Raw genomic sequence first — 19812 nt, 5'->3', positions numbered from 1 at the left:
GCCTATTCAGCCGTCAATTCAGTAGTCTGTTAGTAAAGTCTTCGAATCCAGATCAGATTAGCTTTTCAATAATAATATAGTATTGATTTTCAAGAATCAATAGTATTTGCAAGTATTCATGAAATAATAATATCAAACTTGTTTTGGCCAAATAAAAGTGTTATTAATTTATTAAAAATCAAAACTTTTAAAACGCGTGATAACCTGTCCGGATGAAAATGTCACGACCTGCCTCCTAATAGTAGGAGCTCAACTTGACGTCTGTCATTTCAGATTATGAGGAATGAGAATTAATATCATTTTTAATATTAATTGTTGTTTTGCTGTTATATCATTATTGCATTTGCTTGTTATTTTAATTGCAAAAAAGCATTTGGGTATTTTTTTTCCCCAATCAAACACATACTAAACCTATAGGCTAGTTTCTATAGCCTATTATAGCTCTTGTGACAACTAGCCCTGGTCTGTATCTATACTATTAATAGTTATTATTTATTATTTCCGATGATAAATTACTGATATGTTGATGTGTTCAATTATAATCAATAGTTGTTCCTGGTATTTTTGTGTTCAACGCTGATGTTTATTCAAGAATAGTGACTTAAAATTCAATTTTAGATTTCAAAGTTTTATCAGCATTTAACATTCATTAAAATAATAAGAAACGTGTTTCTCTCAGAACTGATATGCTAGACATGTCAAGGCCTGCGGGATCTCACTCATCCTGCGCGCTGTTCTGTAGCGGGTCACGCGCGTCCGGAGCGCATCTGTCGCGCGGCTGTTGCGCCTGAAGCTCGAGCTCAGTACGAGTCATGGACTATACACCGCTTTAACGGCGATACTTCAACAACCGGTAAGTCACAGAGCGTTTTTCCTGTCGTTTCGACACGTGAGTTCCATTAGTGTCAGATAAGAGGTGTATTTTGTTTTATTCGGCTTGTATGCACGTCTACCAGGAAGTGTATGCAACCGACTGCGCAGTCAAAAGGCCTTTGTTCAAAAATACAGCGCTGTACTTGATTGAAAACCTTTTCGGTTACGCTTGTGACAAATTTAGACAGTAATGCACACAATGTCATAATCGACATGCCTTTATGTTTTATGAGTTTTCTCGTAAGAGGTTATTTAGCAAGAGCTACAGCAGCAGCAGCTCTGCTCTCATCTGTTGCCATGGTAACCGTGCAGCAGCAGGAGGAATCTCCCTGCATGATGCTCATGGATCATGGCTGATGTCACTGTGTTCCGGTGTGCCACATTGCCTCAAGACATGATTTCGAGTCAGTTTGTTTTGCTTTTACATGTGATATATTTTTGAAGACAGGTGGCTTTTGGCTGTGGTCTGTAAAAATGGAGGTATTGTGTTGAATAGCTGTGTGTGTGTCAAACAGAAACAGGGTGTTTAATTGCATAATCGTACAGTGTTATTTGGATCAACCTAAGATAAATTATACAGATTTTTGCAGATCTGAAAATGTCTAGGTGGTCGTTGGTTAAAACAGAACCAAGAAGCTGAACATGAAGAGACAGATAGAGAAAGATAAATATTTGACTGATTTCATTTGAGGGAGTCAAGTTGGAACCAGTGTCATAAACAATATTTGTTTTTTTAAAAACAATTTTTTTTTTAAATACAAAAGTAGCTGTGAGCAATCTTAACGGAACACATGTTTTGCTAAAATAATATATTATAATTTTATAGTCTCTGTGTTTGATTATACCCTGCAGTGTCACAACATTTTTTATCAAATAAATGTAGCAGGTTTTTAGAGTTGTTCGGAAGGTTTCATTTCATAATTACACACTTATTTTAGGACATTTCTTTTTTCTCCATGAAAAGAGAAACACTCTGGATGGATGGATGGTGTGAGTAGGTCTACAAAAAAGTCATATGAAAAGTATATCAAATGTTACAAATAACAGATAAATTCACTACAGCACAAATTTCCAATACATTTATTTTAATTTTATTTATTTAATTAAATTTTATTTATTTTTATTTTTAATTACTTTTGCCCTCAGCTCTGGTTAATTTCTGGCCCTGGTAATGTGTTTACTGCCTAGCCTTTTGTTCAAAATCCATCATGAATGAAAAGTAATATTGTTATGGTTATTAGTGCTGTACACATTAATAATATGGATATACAGTTGAAGTCAAAAGTTTACATACACCTTGCAGAATCTGCAAAATGTTGATTATTTTACCAAAATAAGAGGGATCATACAAAATGCATGCTATTGTTTATTTAGTACTGACCTGAATGAGATATTTCACATAAAAGATATTTACAAATAGTCCACAAGAGAAAATAATAGAAAATAATAGTTGAGTTTATAAAAATGACCCTGTTCAAAAGTTTACATACGCTTGATTTTTAATACTGTGTTCTTACCTGAATGATCCACAGCTGAGATTGTTTTGTTTAGTGATAGTTGTTCATGAGTCCCTTGTTTGTCCTGAACAGTTCAACTGTCTGCTGTTCTTCAGAAAAATCCTTCAGCTCCTACTAATTCTTTGGTTTTCAAGCATTTTTGTGTATTTGAACCCTTTCCAACAGTGACTGTATGATTTTGAGATCCATCTTTTCACACAGAGGACAACCGAGGGACTCATTTGCAACTATTACAGAAGGTTCAAACACTCACAAATGCTCCAGAAGGAAAATCCATGCATCAAGAGCCGGTGGGTGACAACTTTTTGAATTTGAAGATCAGGGTAAATTGAACATATTTTGTCTGCTGGGAAACATTTAAATGTCTTCTGTAGCCTCTGAAGGGCTGTACTAAATGAAGAAAAAATATGATACTTAGGCAAAATAAGAAACGTTTTCTAGCTCTTAATGCATCATTTTTTCTTCTGAAGCATCAGTGAGTGTTTGAACCTTCTGTAATAGTTGCATATAAGTCCCTCAGTTGTCCTCAGTGTGAAAAGATGGATCTCAAAATACAGTCATTGTTGGAAAGGGTTCAAACACACAAAAATGCTTGAAAACCAAAGAATTTGTGGGACCTGAAGGATTTTTCTAAAGAACAGCAGGCAGTTTAACTGTACAAACAAGGGACCCATGAACAGCTATCACTAAACAAAACAAAAAATCACAGCTGTGGATCATTCAGGTAAGAACACAGTATTAAGAATCAAGCGTATGTAAACTTTTGAACAGGGGCATTTTTATAAACTCAACTATTATTTTCTCTTATGGACTATTTGTAAACATCTTGTATGTGAAATATTTCATTCAGGTCAGTACTAAATAAACAATAGCATGCATTTCGTATGATCCCTCTTATTTTGGTAAAATAATCAACATTTTGCAGATTCTGCAAGGTGTATGTAAACTTTTGACTTCAACTGTAAATTTGATGCACTTTTGTGTTTGGCATAACTTTATTAGTAAGAATTTACACATGCAGAGAGACATATATGCCTATATGTCTATTTTCTGTTGTTCTTGGATGAAATGAAAATATGAAGTTGGGATTGGATATCCAGTCTAATCAGTTGTACTATATTGTATACTGCTTTATTTTCTATAATTTTAGAAACAAAAAACCTTTGGGGCAATAATTATCCTTCTCATGTACAGTCTAATCTAAAACACAAACCGCTTATGTAACAAGCAAGCCTAAAATCTCACAACACCAGCCACCATTTAAGTGTTTAGTGATTGCATCCTGCCGTTAGGCAAATAGTCCTTTCTGTAAAAGTGAAACTAATTGTAGTCTTCTGCAACTTACTCCTACATTGCTGCACTTATACCCTGTAATTTTGTTTTCAGTTGTCTTCAAATCTCTATCTATCAACATACGCTAACTGTAGCAATTACTTTACAATTGCCTGTGACTACATAGAAGCTGTTCTGAAGAGACCACTATGTTCTTGACATAAATGTAAAAAACTTTTAAGATTCAACTTTCTATTATAGACTTCAAATTGTATCAAATTGTATGTTTTTACTGGCAGACAGCACACACTTTAAATGTGAATCTTGCCATTGTTCCGAACTGCCCTTCGAATGACCTTGATGTAGTGTAATTCATGTTACATCTGACTTTCAAATGTTTACCAACTCCGGAAAAGCTCCTCGTCATGTTACATGATATTTGACGCACAAAGGCCCGCCTGACCTTACTGGACATGACAGTTCTCTGGAGTGGATTTGTTCCTTTTGTGTTGATATCACATGTAAAGGTCAAGCTTTCAGCTGTAGTGTGATGCAGCGTTCATTGACGGGACTCCTTTATAAATAAGAATAAAAGGCTAATGATGTTCTTGCAGGATAGACCTCGACTGCACCGATCAGCCGTCTTTTGTATTGAATTCAGTTCCTCTCTATGCTGGGGATGAATGCACCAATGAGGAGCCTGACCGTGAGTAAACTGGTCCCACAATCCCATCCGTCCATGACTCCGCCACTCAGTGTTGCATATATGCCTTGTCTGATGTGGTGGACATTATTTGTCTATATAATTGTACCCGTTTGGTACACCATATGCCATGTTGACTAACTGTTGTGTGTTATTTACAGGGTATGCCTGATCGCATGTTATGTGCAGTGCTGGAACAATTTCAGCTTTACTTTTCCCGTTGGTATGTGCGCTTTGTTTCAGTGAGTGTGTGATATCCATGTTTTATTAGTGTCCTCGGTAAGAATGGCTCTAGAGCCAATATTATGCAGTCTCATTATCGGTCACCTGTCGTTTGTGTTGTACTGAAGATCCAGTGTGATCTTTGCAGAAGGTAAGTCGGTATTTCTATGTCAAGTCAACAGTCTGTGTTTTATGTACATCATATGCTTGATTGTGTTTAATGGTGGCTGTGAAACACTGCAATACATACTGTCTGGTACCATTCAGAGCTGTGTCCTCATGTCGTACTGTACAGCCACAATGAACACATAGCTCAAATCTGTTTGCATGCTGTAGTTACTAGATGTTTCTGTGCTTAGGACTTTTGATATAACACTTCCTCAGAGGTGTTTTTTTCAAGCCACATAATTATAGTAATTAGTATTTAGCCTGTTTTAAGCTATTTTGCTTTTTCCCCCAAACTAAATCTCTTTATTTTCTAATACATTATATTTTGTAATGTAAGTACTTAGAACACATATAGAGTTAGCATCTAATAAAGAATAAATCAAATGGCGACAAACGGAATTTGAGCTTTGGCTGATGTGTGGTTTAAGTTAGCATTTGTGGTCGATGTGCTTTTGTCTTCCAGATCCACTCTCTCTATAGCACAGCGAGCCCAAGCATGCTGAAGAGGAAGCAGAGCTCGCGGGTCGAGGCCCAGCCTATGACCGACTTTGGGCCAGATGAAACACTGACAGACAGTGCAGACATACTTTGGATCAACAAACCAGTATGTGAACATATCTCTGAAACCTTACCATGTGGCTCTTCACAATAATTCATGACGCACACATACTCCCAAAAAGACATAATTAACAAGCTAAAACCTTGTCCTAACCAGGTGCAATTTCATACAGTAGGAGACATTTATTTCAAAGACCATATAGCCACCTTATTTCCAGTGGAGAAGTAAGCTATTTCTGTGTATGGGAGAGACTTCTGATTCATTATTTGCTGTCGGTAAATAACTAGAAGAATAAGAAAGTGCAGTAAACACTAAAAAATATTTGCACTACAAACCAGTGTGTTCATGATTACACTATCACATTAAAATAGTTTGATAACAAATAACAATTTGCAGTATCAACCAGCATAACTGGCTGTTTTTGTACAGCTAAAATAATTGAAAGCAGCTGACACCAAAAGCAGGTAAAAAATGGGTGCACTCAGCATTCAAGACATTTCCACAGCAGCTTGGTTTAGCCCCACCCATATTAAAATCTCATTGGTCCAAAATCCTATTCTACATAACTCTATATTAAATGAGTAGTTCAGTTAAATTATTTCACTTGTACTGTTGTCCTTCCAAGCCTGTATTTTTTATTTATTCTATTTTTTTCATCAAACACAAATGGTGTTATGAATAATGCTTTCTCTTTTTCATATAACAAATTGTGCACTGACCAGGAACTTTCAAGGTTGAAAAAGGACAAAAAGCTTTTTTCAAGTTTTCTGAAACCATACAATAGCTGTTTTGCGAGGAACAGATTGATATTTATTCACTGAAAATCACCTATTCATTGAAAATCCTTTACTGTGCAGCAGAGACCAAAATTTCACTGAATAATTGGTTGGCATTATAAAACTTATATAAAGCACAAAAAAAGCTGCCCTCTCACAAAAAAGGTATGAAGGGGCAGTACCCCTTCAAAATGTACTACTATGTACCATTAAGGTACAAATATTTACACGTGTATCTTTTAGGCATTAATAATCACCTTTTTTTAAGGGGTAAATAAGAAATAAAATTTTACATTTTGCAAGGATAACACCCCAGTGACAGATTTCCAAGCGTTTACCCACTCAGTTAGGAAAAGGTGCAAAACTAAAACCATGAGGATGTTCGACACTCTAAAACAGATTGTGTTCTTTGTCCTCAGTGGGTTCATTCTCTCCTACGGGCCTGTGCCATAATCAGTGTCATTTCGGTGTGTATGAATACACCTATGACATTTGAGCACTACCCGCCACTGCAGTATGTCACCTTCGCACTGGATACGCTGCTGATGTTCCTCTACACTGCAGAGATGATTGCCAAAATGCATATCAGGGGCATCATCAAGGTAACATACTCAATAAGCATTGTCACAATTTACAACAGAAAAAGGAAGAGAAAAAAGACTGTGTCCTTTGGAAGTGAATAAAGTGGGCAGATGGCTAAATAACGTATGGGCAGTTTAATTGAATCAAGGATAACAACCACAAAGAGAGCAGACATTGAATAAGACATTGACATTGAATGCAGACATTGAATAAGTGAATCATTTGTTTTCTGAACCTGCAAAGAGATGCATGGGAATGTCTTTATCATTCTTCTAGCATGGAAAGCAGTAAGGTTATGTAGAAGATAGAGTAATTAATTTGTTCCTTTAGACCTGAGATCGTGTGAGGACAGGGTGATTAACCTTGAATCAATTATATGCGAAGTTAACGCATGCATTTGAATTTTATTGAAGGAGAGAAGCTCGCAGCATTATTATAGTTGTGACCTCAACTCAGTTAACTAGGCCAGTATATTTGTTTTGTATTTCCATCTTTTGAGTGCATGGTATGATCTGTGAAATTCAATGACATGTAGTTTTCTTTGTCACTGTTAGCAGGTATATTTTTGCCATTAGGTATATTCTGGACTCGGAGACATGATTAGTTGGTAATGCAGTAGTCTAAGCATTGAATTAATGCAAATAATTAATTATCTGTTGCGAATTAGGCCATCTATTTTAATCTTAAGTTAAGCATTCATCATCTTAAACAATATTCCAAATTCAATCTCTACCAGTTGCTGTTAATAAAGTCAGTCAGACCGTCACTTAGTTTTTAAGCTACCCATTTAATAAATCATGGTTTTTGGCCTACTAGAGAGTGTGAGATCTGAGCACCATAGCTGATCAGAGGCTCTGAAACCCTAGGGGATTTATGGGCAGATGTCTTGGGAGAACAAGTGCTTCAACCAATGACGTATCTGTCTCTCTATCTAAGAAAAGCCACAGGTGCATGAAGGCAGTCTGCACTCAAGCAAACAAACCTGAGCATGTCACACCTCTGATGTCATTTCCTGTGCACCAGCTGTGTGTGTGAATAGGTAGTTGACATGATAAACCCTGTGGTGTGACATGCAGCAATTCATATTAGTGTTGTCACGGTACTGGAATTTCTAACGTCGATACAATACCTTGAAAAAGATCGATATTCTATACCATTTTCGATACCATGGAGAGAAAAACTGCCACAATATTAATGTTACGGTACAGGCCTCCAGGTAGGCAGAACAAACACAAAGGTAGACAGGAGTATCCAAAAATAGAGAGGTTTTAATAATGAGAGCTTCCAACGTGTAACATCAAATAATAGCAGACAAAATGGCAAGGGTGAACACAGGCGTATAAAGGCAGGTCATCATTAGGGGAGAACAGAAACAGGTGAGGAGCTAATTAACTAATCGGGGAAACTGGGTCAATGGAAAACAAGGCAAAAACAGAACAGACTCGTGACAGTTCGCCCCCCTCCCGGAACGGTGCGTCCTCGCACCGAGAAATGCAGACCAACCGAGGAGGGAGGGTGGAGGTTCAGGAGGCGGGCATGGAGTAGGAGGGATCCGGGCAATAGGGAGCAGGAAAAAACAAAAACAGTCCAAAAAATGAGTCCAAGGGGGAGTGGAGGGTGGGAGGAGCCAGGGAGGAGCCCGGAGCAGGGGAAGCCAGATGGCAGTCCAGAGGCCAGCCAGGATGGCGGCCCATGGCGGAGTCGATGGCGGGAGGAGCCATGGTGGGGATGGGACCACCGACACCATGGGGCCGACTGCCGGAGATGACGCCGGTGGAGAAGGAGCCCAGGATGGAGCAGAGCAGTCGCAGAGCCAGGGTGACACGGATGGGCCGGAGGGCCACGGCGGAGCCGGCGGCTCAGGCGAGTGAGGCGGAGGCGGGGATCCCGAGTGACGCGGTGGAGCCGGAGTGACAGAGGACAACGGTGGAGCCCGAGGGAGGGAGGAACCCGACAGAGCCAGAGGAATGGAGGGACGAAGCGGAGCTGGAGGAGTGGAGTTCTGTGGAGTAGGCAGGGGGACGACTGACCAAGGCGGAGCCGGAGGGACGAGGGAGCCCGGCGGAGCTGGTGGAGTGAGGGGCCACTGTGGAGATGAGGGAGCCACGAGCCAAGGTGGAGCCGATGGATCGGAGGGCCGAGGTGGAGTCCGGGTCTCGCAGGCTGGAGGCGAGGACTGGGGATCCTCCAATCCCGAGGTGGTAGATTGCAGGGAGACCCGAAGCTCAACCGATCCACCGGACATGGCGTGCTGAGGATGAGCTGAGGGGCCTTCCTGATGCAGCTGAGGGAGGACTGAAGGACTGGCTGACTGGTACCGAGGAGGCGGGAGAGGGAGGCTGGGAGGGAACACGGAAGGACTTGAGCTGGACGGAACCAGCGGAGACACAGGAGATTCAGGGCTGGACGGAACCAGCGGCGACGACGGAGATTCAGGGCTGGACGGAACCAGCGGAGACACAGGGGATTCAGAGTGGGGTAATGCCTCCCCAAACCAGTCAATAAGAGTTTCTTCGAAGAGGTCCAACAGTTCCTCAAAATAGCTTCCAGAAACCAGCTGTTGCTCACCCTCAGCGGTGGAAGCGTGGGCTGGGGATTCTCCCTGGGACCGTTCGCTGGTAGGCGTGCCTTACACTGCTCGCTCAGGTTGGCGATGTAGAACACACAGAGCGAGCGGTCTTCAAAGTGTGTAAGGCGCGCCAGGTTGATGTAGTCCATGGTGTGTTCCACCAGCAAACGGTCCTTCTGCTCCAGGCAAAGGAGTAGGACGGCGGGATCCATACCGGAAGGGAGAGGAAAAAGAAACAAAAATGAGCAAAAAGAAAAACGCCGCAAAAAATAAAACCGTTTCGGTCTGCTATTCTGTTACGGTACGGGCCTCCAGTTAGGCAGAACAAACAGGAGTATCCAAAAATAGAGCGGTTTTAATAATGAGAGCTTCCAACGTGTAACATCAAATAATAGCAGACAAAATGGCAAGGGTGAACACAGGCTTATAAAGGCAGGTCATCATTAGGGGAGAACAGAAACAGGTGAGGAGCTAATTAACTAATCGGGGAAACTGGGTCAATGGAAAACAAGGCAAAAACAGAACAGACTCGTGACAATTAAGGGGGTAATTTTTTTAATTTAAAGATAAATGTAACAAGTCGAGAACATGCGGTATATTTTACATGAACAAAAAAATGTCTTGAGGTACTGCATTTGTTGATTTATTTATTAATCTTTTATTAATCTTAGTTAAATGTTAATTGAAACGTTTACTAATACATGTACTAATTAAAATCCAAAGTTCTATTTGTTGATATTCTCATTTGCTTCAGAACCAAAATATTTCCAGATATAGGGCCCTATGAAATCAGTTTTATTTTTCCCCAGATTCCGTTAAAAAATTTTCTACATTAATTTTTTTCCATTTTAATTTTTCTGGATTCCGTTTTTTTTTCCGTTTGAATTTTTCTGGACTCGTTTTTTTTAATGGTCAAATTAAATGCTATTAATCTAAAAGCATGTCTAATTCATTAAAATCATGAAAATTATACAATTTAACATTTAATTTATTTAAAGTGTAACAAAAATGACACGTTTAGGGCCGTATGAAATTATTATTATTTTTTTTATCACCTTATGTTTTATTGTTACCAAATTCTGTGTTTTAGCATGTCTATTATTTGAATGCATACAAACCATTTTTATTTATTCTTACAGTAGCCTTATGAAATGTGTTTTCCCCCTCAGAAATTCTGTGTTGTGTATTTAAATTTTACTGGATATCAGATGAAGGCATAAAACAATTTTAATTAATTTGAATGAATGAAAATTAAACATTTACATTTTTGGCAAATGAAGGGGATTTACTATTCAAATTAAAATATTTTGTGATTATTTATTTTAAAAAAATTAACAGTAGTAGTAAGTAGTAGTATTATGCACATTCTACTAAATAATAGTAATATAGCCTATTTCTGGCACACGGTCTTTAATAGGCTAAGTTAAACCGAACTTTTATTTTGACGGGTTGCCGTGAATACTTTTAAAGTTCTGTGTGTGTATGATATGACGCTAGTTTTACTCAAATTAAATGGTAAAATGCTCGTAAAGTGCCTTTCAGATCAGTTCTGGAGATATTGTTGATGTATTTATGTCCTCATTGAGACGGCAGACGCTGAAATCACCGCGAGCGCCACATTAGTAAACAAAACTGCACGTGCAGCACATTCACACAGAGACGCGCAGAACATGCAGGATTAATATTTAAATCGACTTTTGCAGCTTAATACTTTGACAAATTCCGTGACATTCCGCGTTAAACTGTAAATTCCTTGTTTATGACTGGATTCCGTGCGCGTTCTCTGCATCGCGGAGATCATAGATCCCTAGAGATAGCGCTCCTGCTGTGTTCTTTAACAACCAGAGCAGTCATCTTTCTATTCACTTCACTTTTGCTATTTAACCAGAGCGAAGGAGACGAGTGCGGTCACGTGTGGTGCTTGTCCACGCGCCTTTGGAGAGAAGTGAAAGTGACAGCTCGGCTAGTATCAGTGTATCCATACTTCGGGAAATTAATATTGGTACCGTTCAGATATTTCAGTATCGATATTTATCGAAATATCGATATTTTTGACAACACTAATTCATATAAAACACATCTTTAACGACATTATATGTATTTAGAGGATACATGGAATATTTTCACTTAAATATATGTACTACCATTCAACAGTTTGGGGTCGGTAAGATATTTTAATGTTTTAAGCGTTTTTATGCTCACACAAGGCTGTCTTTATTTGATCAGAAATACAGTAAAATGGTAATATTGCAGTTTTTTCCTATTGTAATATATTTTTGTCACATGGTCCTTCAGAAATCTAATATCCTGAAAACAGTTGCACAGCTTAATATTTTTTATGATACATTTTTTTCCCAGATTCTTTGATAAATAGAATGTTTAAAAGAAGAACATTCAAAAGAACATTTATTCGAAATAGTAATTAGTCACATTATAAATTTGAAATGAATTAGTCATATTATAAATATCTTTACTGATTTGATTTCTTTAACCAGAAATTTTAAATTATAGCAGGACTATTTAAAATGAATTTGTGAAAGCTTAAAAGAAATGCTTACAAAAGACCTGTAACATGAATGAAAATATATGGGCATGATATGCATCCACTTCCTGAATATAAAGTACTCCAAGCTCCTGTTTTTTGTTTGTCATTATTATTTACCATATTATTTGTGTGCTTTACCATTAGAGACATTGTTTGACAGTTCTCATTACATATATTTTTTGTACCAAATTTAGGTCTTATAGCGCACACTTGTTAGTCAATGTCTGGCAGGATACATACTCTGAAGTGTTTGTTGAGTTTTGCTGGCTCTGTTGTTAACAGCTGCCACAATCTTTCATTAAACTGGCGGACCAGCTGCCACTCACCTGTGGACTTTCATTTACAGCCTGTGTCTTATCACCTGCCTCTGTTTCCAGGGAGAGAACTCCTATGTTAAAGACCGCTGGTGCATGTTTGATGGCTTTATGGTGGTCTTCCTCTGGGTTTCTCTTGTGCTTCAGGTAAGGAAATTATCTTCAGTGATATTTCCCAAGTAAATTGTTTCTTTCAAATTAAAAAGAACTGAGCTCCAAAGGCAACTCTGCTCATCCACTTGTTCCTCTTAATGGTCTCAAGGTGTTTGAAATAGCAGAGATTGTGGACCAAATGTCACCCTGGGGAATGTTACGCATACCTAGGGCCCTCATTATGATCCGAGCCTTCCGAATCTACTTCCGATTTGAACTGCCTCGTACCCGCATTACCAACATTCTCAAGTAAGAGCCCCACGAGCCAAAAGAATGTGAGAAATGTCAACTTGTTTCCATATCAGCCACTAAAAATTCACTTCCTCTCAGGCGGTCGGGGGAGCAGATTTGGAGTGTGTCCATATTTTTGCTCTTCTTCCTGCTCCTGTATGGAATCCTGGGGGTTCAGATGTTTGGAACCTTCAATCATCACTGTGTCACCAATGAAACGCAGAAAGGGTACGCAAAGTTTCATCACTATTTTCATTAAACTGTGGAGCCCGTTTTTACAACAGAATATTAAAAAGTTAAAAGAAATTAATAATTAATAATTAAAAAGGAAATTATTAAAAAAGGGGTAAATCTTTTTGCAGTTTTGTTTTTTGTATCCACCATGAAACAAAAATTAAAAAAGGTATTGACAACTTTTTTAATCTAAGAATTCTGCTGTATTAATATCTTGCAATATCAGTGATATAAAGTCATAATTGCAAGAAAAATAAAATTTTTTCAAGAAATTGAAGAAAACTAAATTGTGATATAAATAATTACTTTTTGTTATTTTTTTATCCCGTGGCAGAAACAAGCTTCCATATTAAATCCAATAAAATCAGCTGTCTTAGATTTAACTTAATAGCCCAAGAAGTGAAGAACTGCTTTTTGTGTAGGGGGTTTTATCGCACTCCTTTTGGTTTATTAGCCCTGGAATGAATCAGGGGATTTAACATTATGCTGCAGTTTTTTCCTGGCATCAGCACGAGATTAGAAGTATGCATCTGTTGCTGTACACCTCCCACACACATCTGTTCTTTGGAATATAAATCCCATCAGCAGCTGTAAACGGTATTAATAACAGTCATCATTTTCAGAATCAGAATCAGAATGAGCTTTATTGGCCAAGTATGTTTACACATACAAGGAATTTTTTGTAGTGACAGAAGCTCCACAGTGCAACAGAAAGACAGCAACAGGACACAGATAATAAAAGAATAACAACAATTAACCAAAAGGCAATGTACAAAGCAGCAAAACACAATATATAATATAGACAACTATGTATGTACAGGTCAAGTATGTGCAAATTAGAAATGAGAAAATAAAGATCAAATTAGTTAGTGTGGTGAATGGATAGTGTATTATAATTGTGTGTTCCACATTTATTGTTGAGTGTTTTGAGATGGATTGCCTGAGGGAAGAAACTGTTCCTGTGTCTGGTTGTTCTGGTGCACAGAGCTCTGTAGCGTCGACCAGACGGTAACAGTTCAAAGAGGGAGTGTGCTGGGTGTGAGGGGTCCAGAGTGATTTTACCGGCCCTTTTGCTCACTCTGGATAAGTACAGTTCTTGGAGAGTGGGGAGGGTTGTACCAATGATTTCATCATGTGATGTCACGGCCTCATAAACACTAAACAGAAAGAACAGCCACATTATATAATATGTTTGTCTGAATTTCTCGTTTCACATGGAGGTGCTTGATAAGCCAACAGAAATTCATGTCTAAAAATTAACTGTAAATCTTGCTGGAACACTCACACGTATCCCAACTTAAGGGCGTGATGAAAGCAGGGTTGAGCACAGTCTTAATGCAGTGTGTATGGAGCTGTGGAGGTGGTTCTCTTTTAAAACCCAGGACTATTTAATATTCCCTTGCAAATGAGTGGCGTGTCAGAGCCGGCTCTAAAACAAAGAGCCTAAACCATCAGCAACAGAGGAGTGTGCTGAGCACTAATCACAATAATTAACGTTTCCTGTGTTGCCTGGGCGTCGAGCACATGATCGCCTCTTTTTAGCAGCCTGGCCTCAATCCGTTTATGTGCATGAGAGAAAAGAGCTCCTATGTTGTAAGCTATCTCACCCTGACCCTGTACTGGCATTCAACATAATATCATTCAAAACAGGTTATCCACAGGTTAAAAATATTGTCCGCCATATAATATATGTGTATGGGCAGGATTTTCATGCATCACACAAGTGGAAGTGTATTTCAGAAAAATTCATTGTTGATTATCTTGCAGAACTACAGTGTTGTCCTTGGCACAGAGTAGCAGGGATTTGAATCAAACAGGGATTCAATGGAATAAATGTGCAAGGGAGTTTACCAGACTCGTGTCTGTTGGGGATACATTTTTAGATTTGATGTCATGACGTTTTATTTTTCAGGTGCTTAAATATGGATGAGAACAGGCCTCATGACCTTGCCAATCATAAACTGTCACCTTGTTCAGAAAATGTCCCACACATTTCTCTCAATTACAGACATAGGCTACAGCACTGTATGACAGGTGATCAATATGATACAATCCCTTTTTCTGTCTCTATGCCATTTAAGTGTATAATATTTACTAATAACACTTTTTATTTAAGTCATAAAAGATATATTAATCAAAAAGCATGTCCATTTTCAAATAAAATGAATAATTTATGGTGTTATTAATATCTTTTGAGTCGTGTTTGTTATCAGTTTCTTCACAGGGATGATTTTTTTGGTGGATTATTTATCGCTGTATAATCAGAGCTATTTTGCTTCACCGTTGTGTCTCTGATTGGCCTTTGTGATACTGCAATCAATGATCCCCATTCATTTCGGAGTCCCTAATAAACAATTTGAAAGTATGTCTGGCGAGCCAATTTGAAAACATTAATTTTCATAAGTGCCTCCTGAAGTAACACCTGTGGCCGAAACTATAGCCGACTGTGTGTGTTAGAATAGGTATATTGTTATCATCTTACCATTAATAGATTTAATAGATACTCTCTGAATAAAAGTCTTCTCAAGTAAATGTTTTAACAAAATCTTGTTTTATTAAAATCAAAGCACAAATATGGTGTGTGTGTGTGTGTGTGTGTAAACCAGAGCAGAAAAACAGATTTGAACCAAATTGCCTTTCTGTTCTGAACTTGATTTCTTTTAATTGTCTAAAATGTGCATTAAATTATGTAGGGCAAATGTGAGCTCAAAAATACTTTTAGCTGTTGACAAACTGGATTCTCAGCATTCTTTGCACTTTGCATGGGCCTTAATGTGAAGAGTAAAAATGTCATTATTTTATATGTTTTAGAGCAAGACGAGGAGCAGGGATACTTGATATTGTTTAATGTTCTGGGTGTATTGATAAAAGTATTAATTCAAGTAATTGATGTTATATATAATATATAGTATCATATGTAATACTTTTAAAAATATGTATTTAATAATTATTTATTTATATAAACTCCTGTGTCCTGTACAGGGCAATTAGAATCACACCTGTTAGTAAATATGGTTGTCAGTCCCAAATGCTGACTGTGTAAATGTTCTCAGAGAGGAGCAGGATAACACTGCTAGACTGTGAGAAAACACCAGATGGTCTCTTACAATATAATGGTTAATTTGATCAGATTTAACATTTGATGATGATTCTTTGAAACCACACTCTGGTCTTTTTCCAGTAATGTGACATGGAACAGTCTGGCGATCCCTGATACACACTGCTCTCCGAACGGGGAGGGTTATCAGTGTCCGACGGGGTTTAAGTGTGTGGATCTGGAAGACTTGGGACTCAGCAGACAGGAACTCGGATATAGTGGCTTCAATGAGCTTGGTGAGTCATTGCGATGCTTCACATTTGTCCATCTGCAATGATAAAATGGTTTGTGATTTTGTTTATTTTCTGTGAATTTTTATTATTAGTTTTTCTTTATCGCTCTCTAGTTTGCACCTGGAAATTTCTTCTGCTGTTGCTAAAATTCCAATATTATGAATATAAATATGAATTATGAATATCATAGCATTTTTTTCCTTAAAGCCAAATTGGACACCTCTGGCATACACTAAAAGCATTTTCCCTGGCCTTTTAGGAAATTTGAATTCGCTTGGTTTAGTTTTAGTTGTCTGTGGAAAATTATATCATCTCTGCCCTTTGTAATTATTTACAGTGATTAAGACCAATTATGTCATTTCTTGACTAAGTGTGATTAATTGTAGCATTGTTGGCTGAAGGATTTTCAGTTGATCCATGCATAGCGTGCACGCAAACATAAACAGATAAATGCCCTCTGTTGCTGCATTTAGGAAATTAGGGATTTTCAGCAAAGCTTATATTTCAAAGCATTGTGAAGGCAGCTTCACAAATAGACTAGTTTATTTAAGCACCTTGATCTGTACGAAGCAGCATGCCACATTTTTATCGCTTCCATTTGAGATAAATCCACTAGAAAGGTACACAGAGCAGTGCTGCTAATCTCAAAATAGCCATGAAGGGAGGCTTTTCCTTAAAAAAAATAGTTGTGGCTTTGAAACGTTGACTTACAGAACATAGAGATCTGCGAATGGGCCCTTCTTTGTTCTCTTTATAGAGTTCAGTACACAGTTAAGTTATGTGCAAGTCAACCAGAACCGCTCCTGCATCAGTGATATCTCGTCCATTCATCCGTGTTCACATTGTGGTTTGCAGCTTCAACAATGCCTTTTTTGGGCTTCTAAGATTCATGGATGCAGAAACATAAAGTATGATTGGGAAAAAGTCCAATGTCAGGGTTAATATATTTTATTTTTTTGCTGATCCAGTTGGAGTGCCAACATTTTCCAACACCACAAAATTAAGTCCCATGTTTTTTTTATGTTAATTATTCAACTGCAGCTATTTTATTTACATTAAATCTCACAGTTGTGTTGGTTTTATTCGATTAAATAAATTTAACTGGATTAACTGAGTTGTAGGAATATAGTAACATTTTTTGGAACATCAGTGTTCAAGGATTGCTGAGCTATTGTCTTTTTTTCTCGCAAAAATTTAAGTCTTAGTATTCTCTCTTAGGCCATTCAGGATGAAATGGGAATAGAGTTTCTTTTTGGGGAAGTCGTGGCCTAATGGTTAGAGAGTCGGACTCGTAATCCAAAGGTTGCGGGTTTGAGTCTCGGGCCGGCAGGGATTGTAGGTGGGGGGAGTGAATGTCCAGCGTTCTCTCCACCCTCAATACCACGACTGAGGTGCCCTTGAGCAAGGCACCGAACCCCCAACTGCTCCCCGGGCGCCGCAGCATAAATGGCTGCCCACTGCTCCGGGTATGTGTTCACGGTGTGTGTGTGTTCGCTGCTGTTTGTGTGCACTATGGATGGGTTAAATGCAGAGCACGAATTCCGAGTATGGGTCACCATACTTGGCAGTATGTCACTTCACTTTTTCCCTTTTGCTAGGCATCTCTGGACACAATGATGTATCCCTAAGTGATTTTTAATAGGAGTCCTTAGTTTGCCAAGTGCATTTCCCTCTAATTCATCCAGGGAAAGACTCTGTTACTGTTTATACTGAAGTATGTGCTTTATCTAATGTGAATTACATATCGATTGAACACAGTTTTGAGACAAAGCCAAGTGAATAGTTTACAGTACTTCATTAATCTAGGTCCCTGTGAAGGATATGTTGTATGGTTGGTGAAGCTAACCTTTACAGGGCTCTGCCAGTGTCCTTGGCCCATTCTGCCCCTGGACCTGGTGGGAAATGGCAGGAAGCAGAACTGAGTGTCATGCTTCCTGCTGGCCTTTGGCAGCCATATCGCAGCACGGCATCATGGGTCACCGTGAGTGCAGCGATAACATCATTGAGGGCTTGGAACTATAGAGCATCTCAAACACTGTGTGTATGAAATAAGTCATTTGTTTATGGTGTAAATGTTGTGTAAGAAACAGTGTTGGTATCTATTAATATTTTGAATTAAATTGTAGTTGTGCTGTATATTTATATAAGGTATATTTACATTTTGGTTTTAGTAATTTTATTATGTGATAGTAACCATAATGATGGTCATCTCTATTCATTTTTTAATGTATGGAGAAGATAATGAAATACTCAGCTAAACATCTCTTTTGTATGACACAGGGTTTGGAACAGTGTGAGGATGGCTAAATAACAGAATTAATACTGTAAATAACAACAGATTTTTAAGATTTACACATTTAAGTTGAGGATTTGTCCTCGTTCCTCTCATCTTTTATGAAGAAATCACACTTGTATGATTAAAAACACATAATACAACATAGCCATGAAAGCAATCTGTCCTTGATTGTGTGGTTCTTCATTTAGCCTAGTTCCTTTGATACACAGATACTTTTACACTCCAGCATAACATGGAATCAAAGAGTACTTCAGAAGTGAGGATAACTCATTCAGCTGTTTGGAGAGAGAACCACATAGCTGAGTAATAGGAAGCACCTGACAAGGACCACTAATGCCAAGACTGTGTTTATGTCTGAATTTTTGTGTCTCAGTGCCCACTCTGGGGGCACAAGAACATCTCAGACATGGGCTTTTCCCCCTCCTCTGTCTTCTCGCGTCCCCGTCGTGAACCTTCTTGTCGTCTCCTCTTGCCAGGTACCAGTATATTCACCGTATATGAGGCCGCTTCTCAGGAGGGATGGGTCTTCATCATGTATCGAGCCATCGACAGCTTCCCACGCTGGCGCTCATATTTCTACTTCATCACGCTCATCTTCTTCCTCGCCTGGCTGGTCAAGGTGGAAAAATCCTTTTCCTCTCACACCAGCGATCTGCAAAATCTTAACATGGGTCCTTCTTTATTTCTAGACATAGAAAATGAGGGTTATTCTAGGAGTTTAATATATTGTGTTATATTATACTTTGGGTGTTAAAATATTTTAATTCAGTGCAGTTATTTTGTGCATACATGACCAATGAGAAGATTGGGGTCAGTAAGCCTAATAAAGGTTTTTGAAATACGTAAAATTGACTCACCAAAGATGCGATCAAACATACAGTAAAAACAGAATATAAATTATTATATATTAATATATTATTTTAATATATTTTAAAATATTCATTTCTGTGATGGCAAAGCTGAATTTTCAGAAGTCATTAGACTTCAGGGTCACTTGATCCTTCAGAAATCATTATAATATGCAGATTTGAAACATTTCTTCTTATAAATATTTAGAACAGTTGTGCTGCTTTTTTGTGATACATTTCTTTTTTCAGGATTCTTTGATGTATAGAAAGTTTGTACATTTTATTTGTTTTAAATGTCTTTGCTACGACTTTTTATTAATGTAATCATCCATAATCATCCTTGCTCAATAGGTATTAATTAATTAATAAGTATTAATTAATAAAAAAACTGGCTTTTGAAAGGTAGTGTGGACCTTAGAGAAAAAAACTAATTATGACTTTTTAAGGAATGTTCTGGTGTAAATCCAAGTTAAGCTCTGCTGAAAGAATCTGTGGCTAGCGATTACCATCAGGAAATCAGTTTGTAACAAACAGAATTAAACCTCATTAAATGTTAAAGATGACAGTGTGACATATGATACATTATATGTATTTTATCATTAACACAGATTTGTTTTCAC

At 38.0% G+C, this 19812-nt stretch overlaps 1 protein-coding gene across 1 annotated transcript in view; it reads left to right on the top strand.

The window, feature by feature from the left end:
- Positions 1–4546: 4546 nt before the first annotated feature.
- nalcn (sodium leak channel, non-selective) overlaps positions 4547–19812 on the top strand; it is a gene marked incomplete at both ends in the record, with an annotated part of 87284 nt that continues 72018 nt past the window's right edge. Inside the window, 8 exons of the mRNA XM_079426954.1 lie at positions 4547–4588; positions 5219–5359; positions 6510–6692; positions 12164–12247; positions 12363–12502; positions 12584–12712; positions 15900–16051; positions 18821–18963. Coding sequence (XP_079283080.1) covers positions 4547–4588; positions 5219–5359; positions 6510–6692; positions 12164–12247; positions 12363–12502; positions 12584–12712; positions 15900–16051; positions 18821–18963 — 1014 coding nt within the window. The remainder of the gene's footprint in view (positions 4589–5218; positions 5360–6509; positions 6693–12163; positions 12248–12362; positions 12503–12583; positions 12713–15899; positions 16052–18820; positions 18964–19812) is intronic.

Source organism: Barbus barbus, assembly GCF_936440315.1.
Source record: "Barbus barbus genome assembly, chromosome: 10".
Taxonomy (NCBI): domain Eukaryota; kingdom Metazoa; phylum Chordata; class Actinopteri; order Cypriniformes; family Cyprinidae; genus Barbus; species Barbus barbus.
Note: the sequence above shows the minus strand (reverse complement) of the source record. Positions and strands in the feature narration are given on the sequence as shown.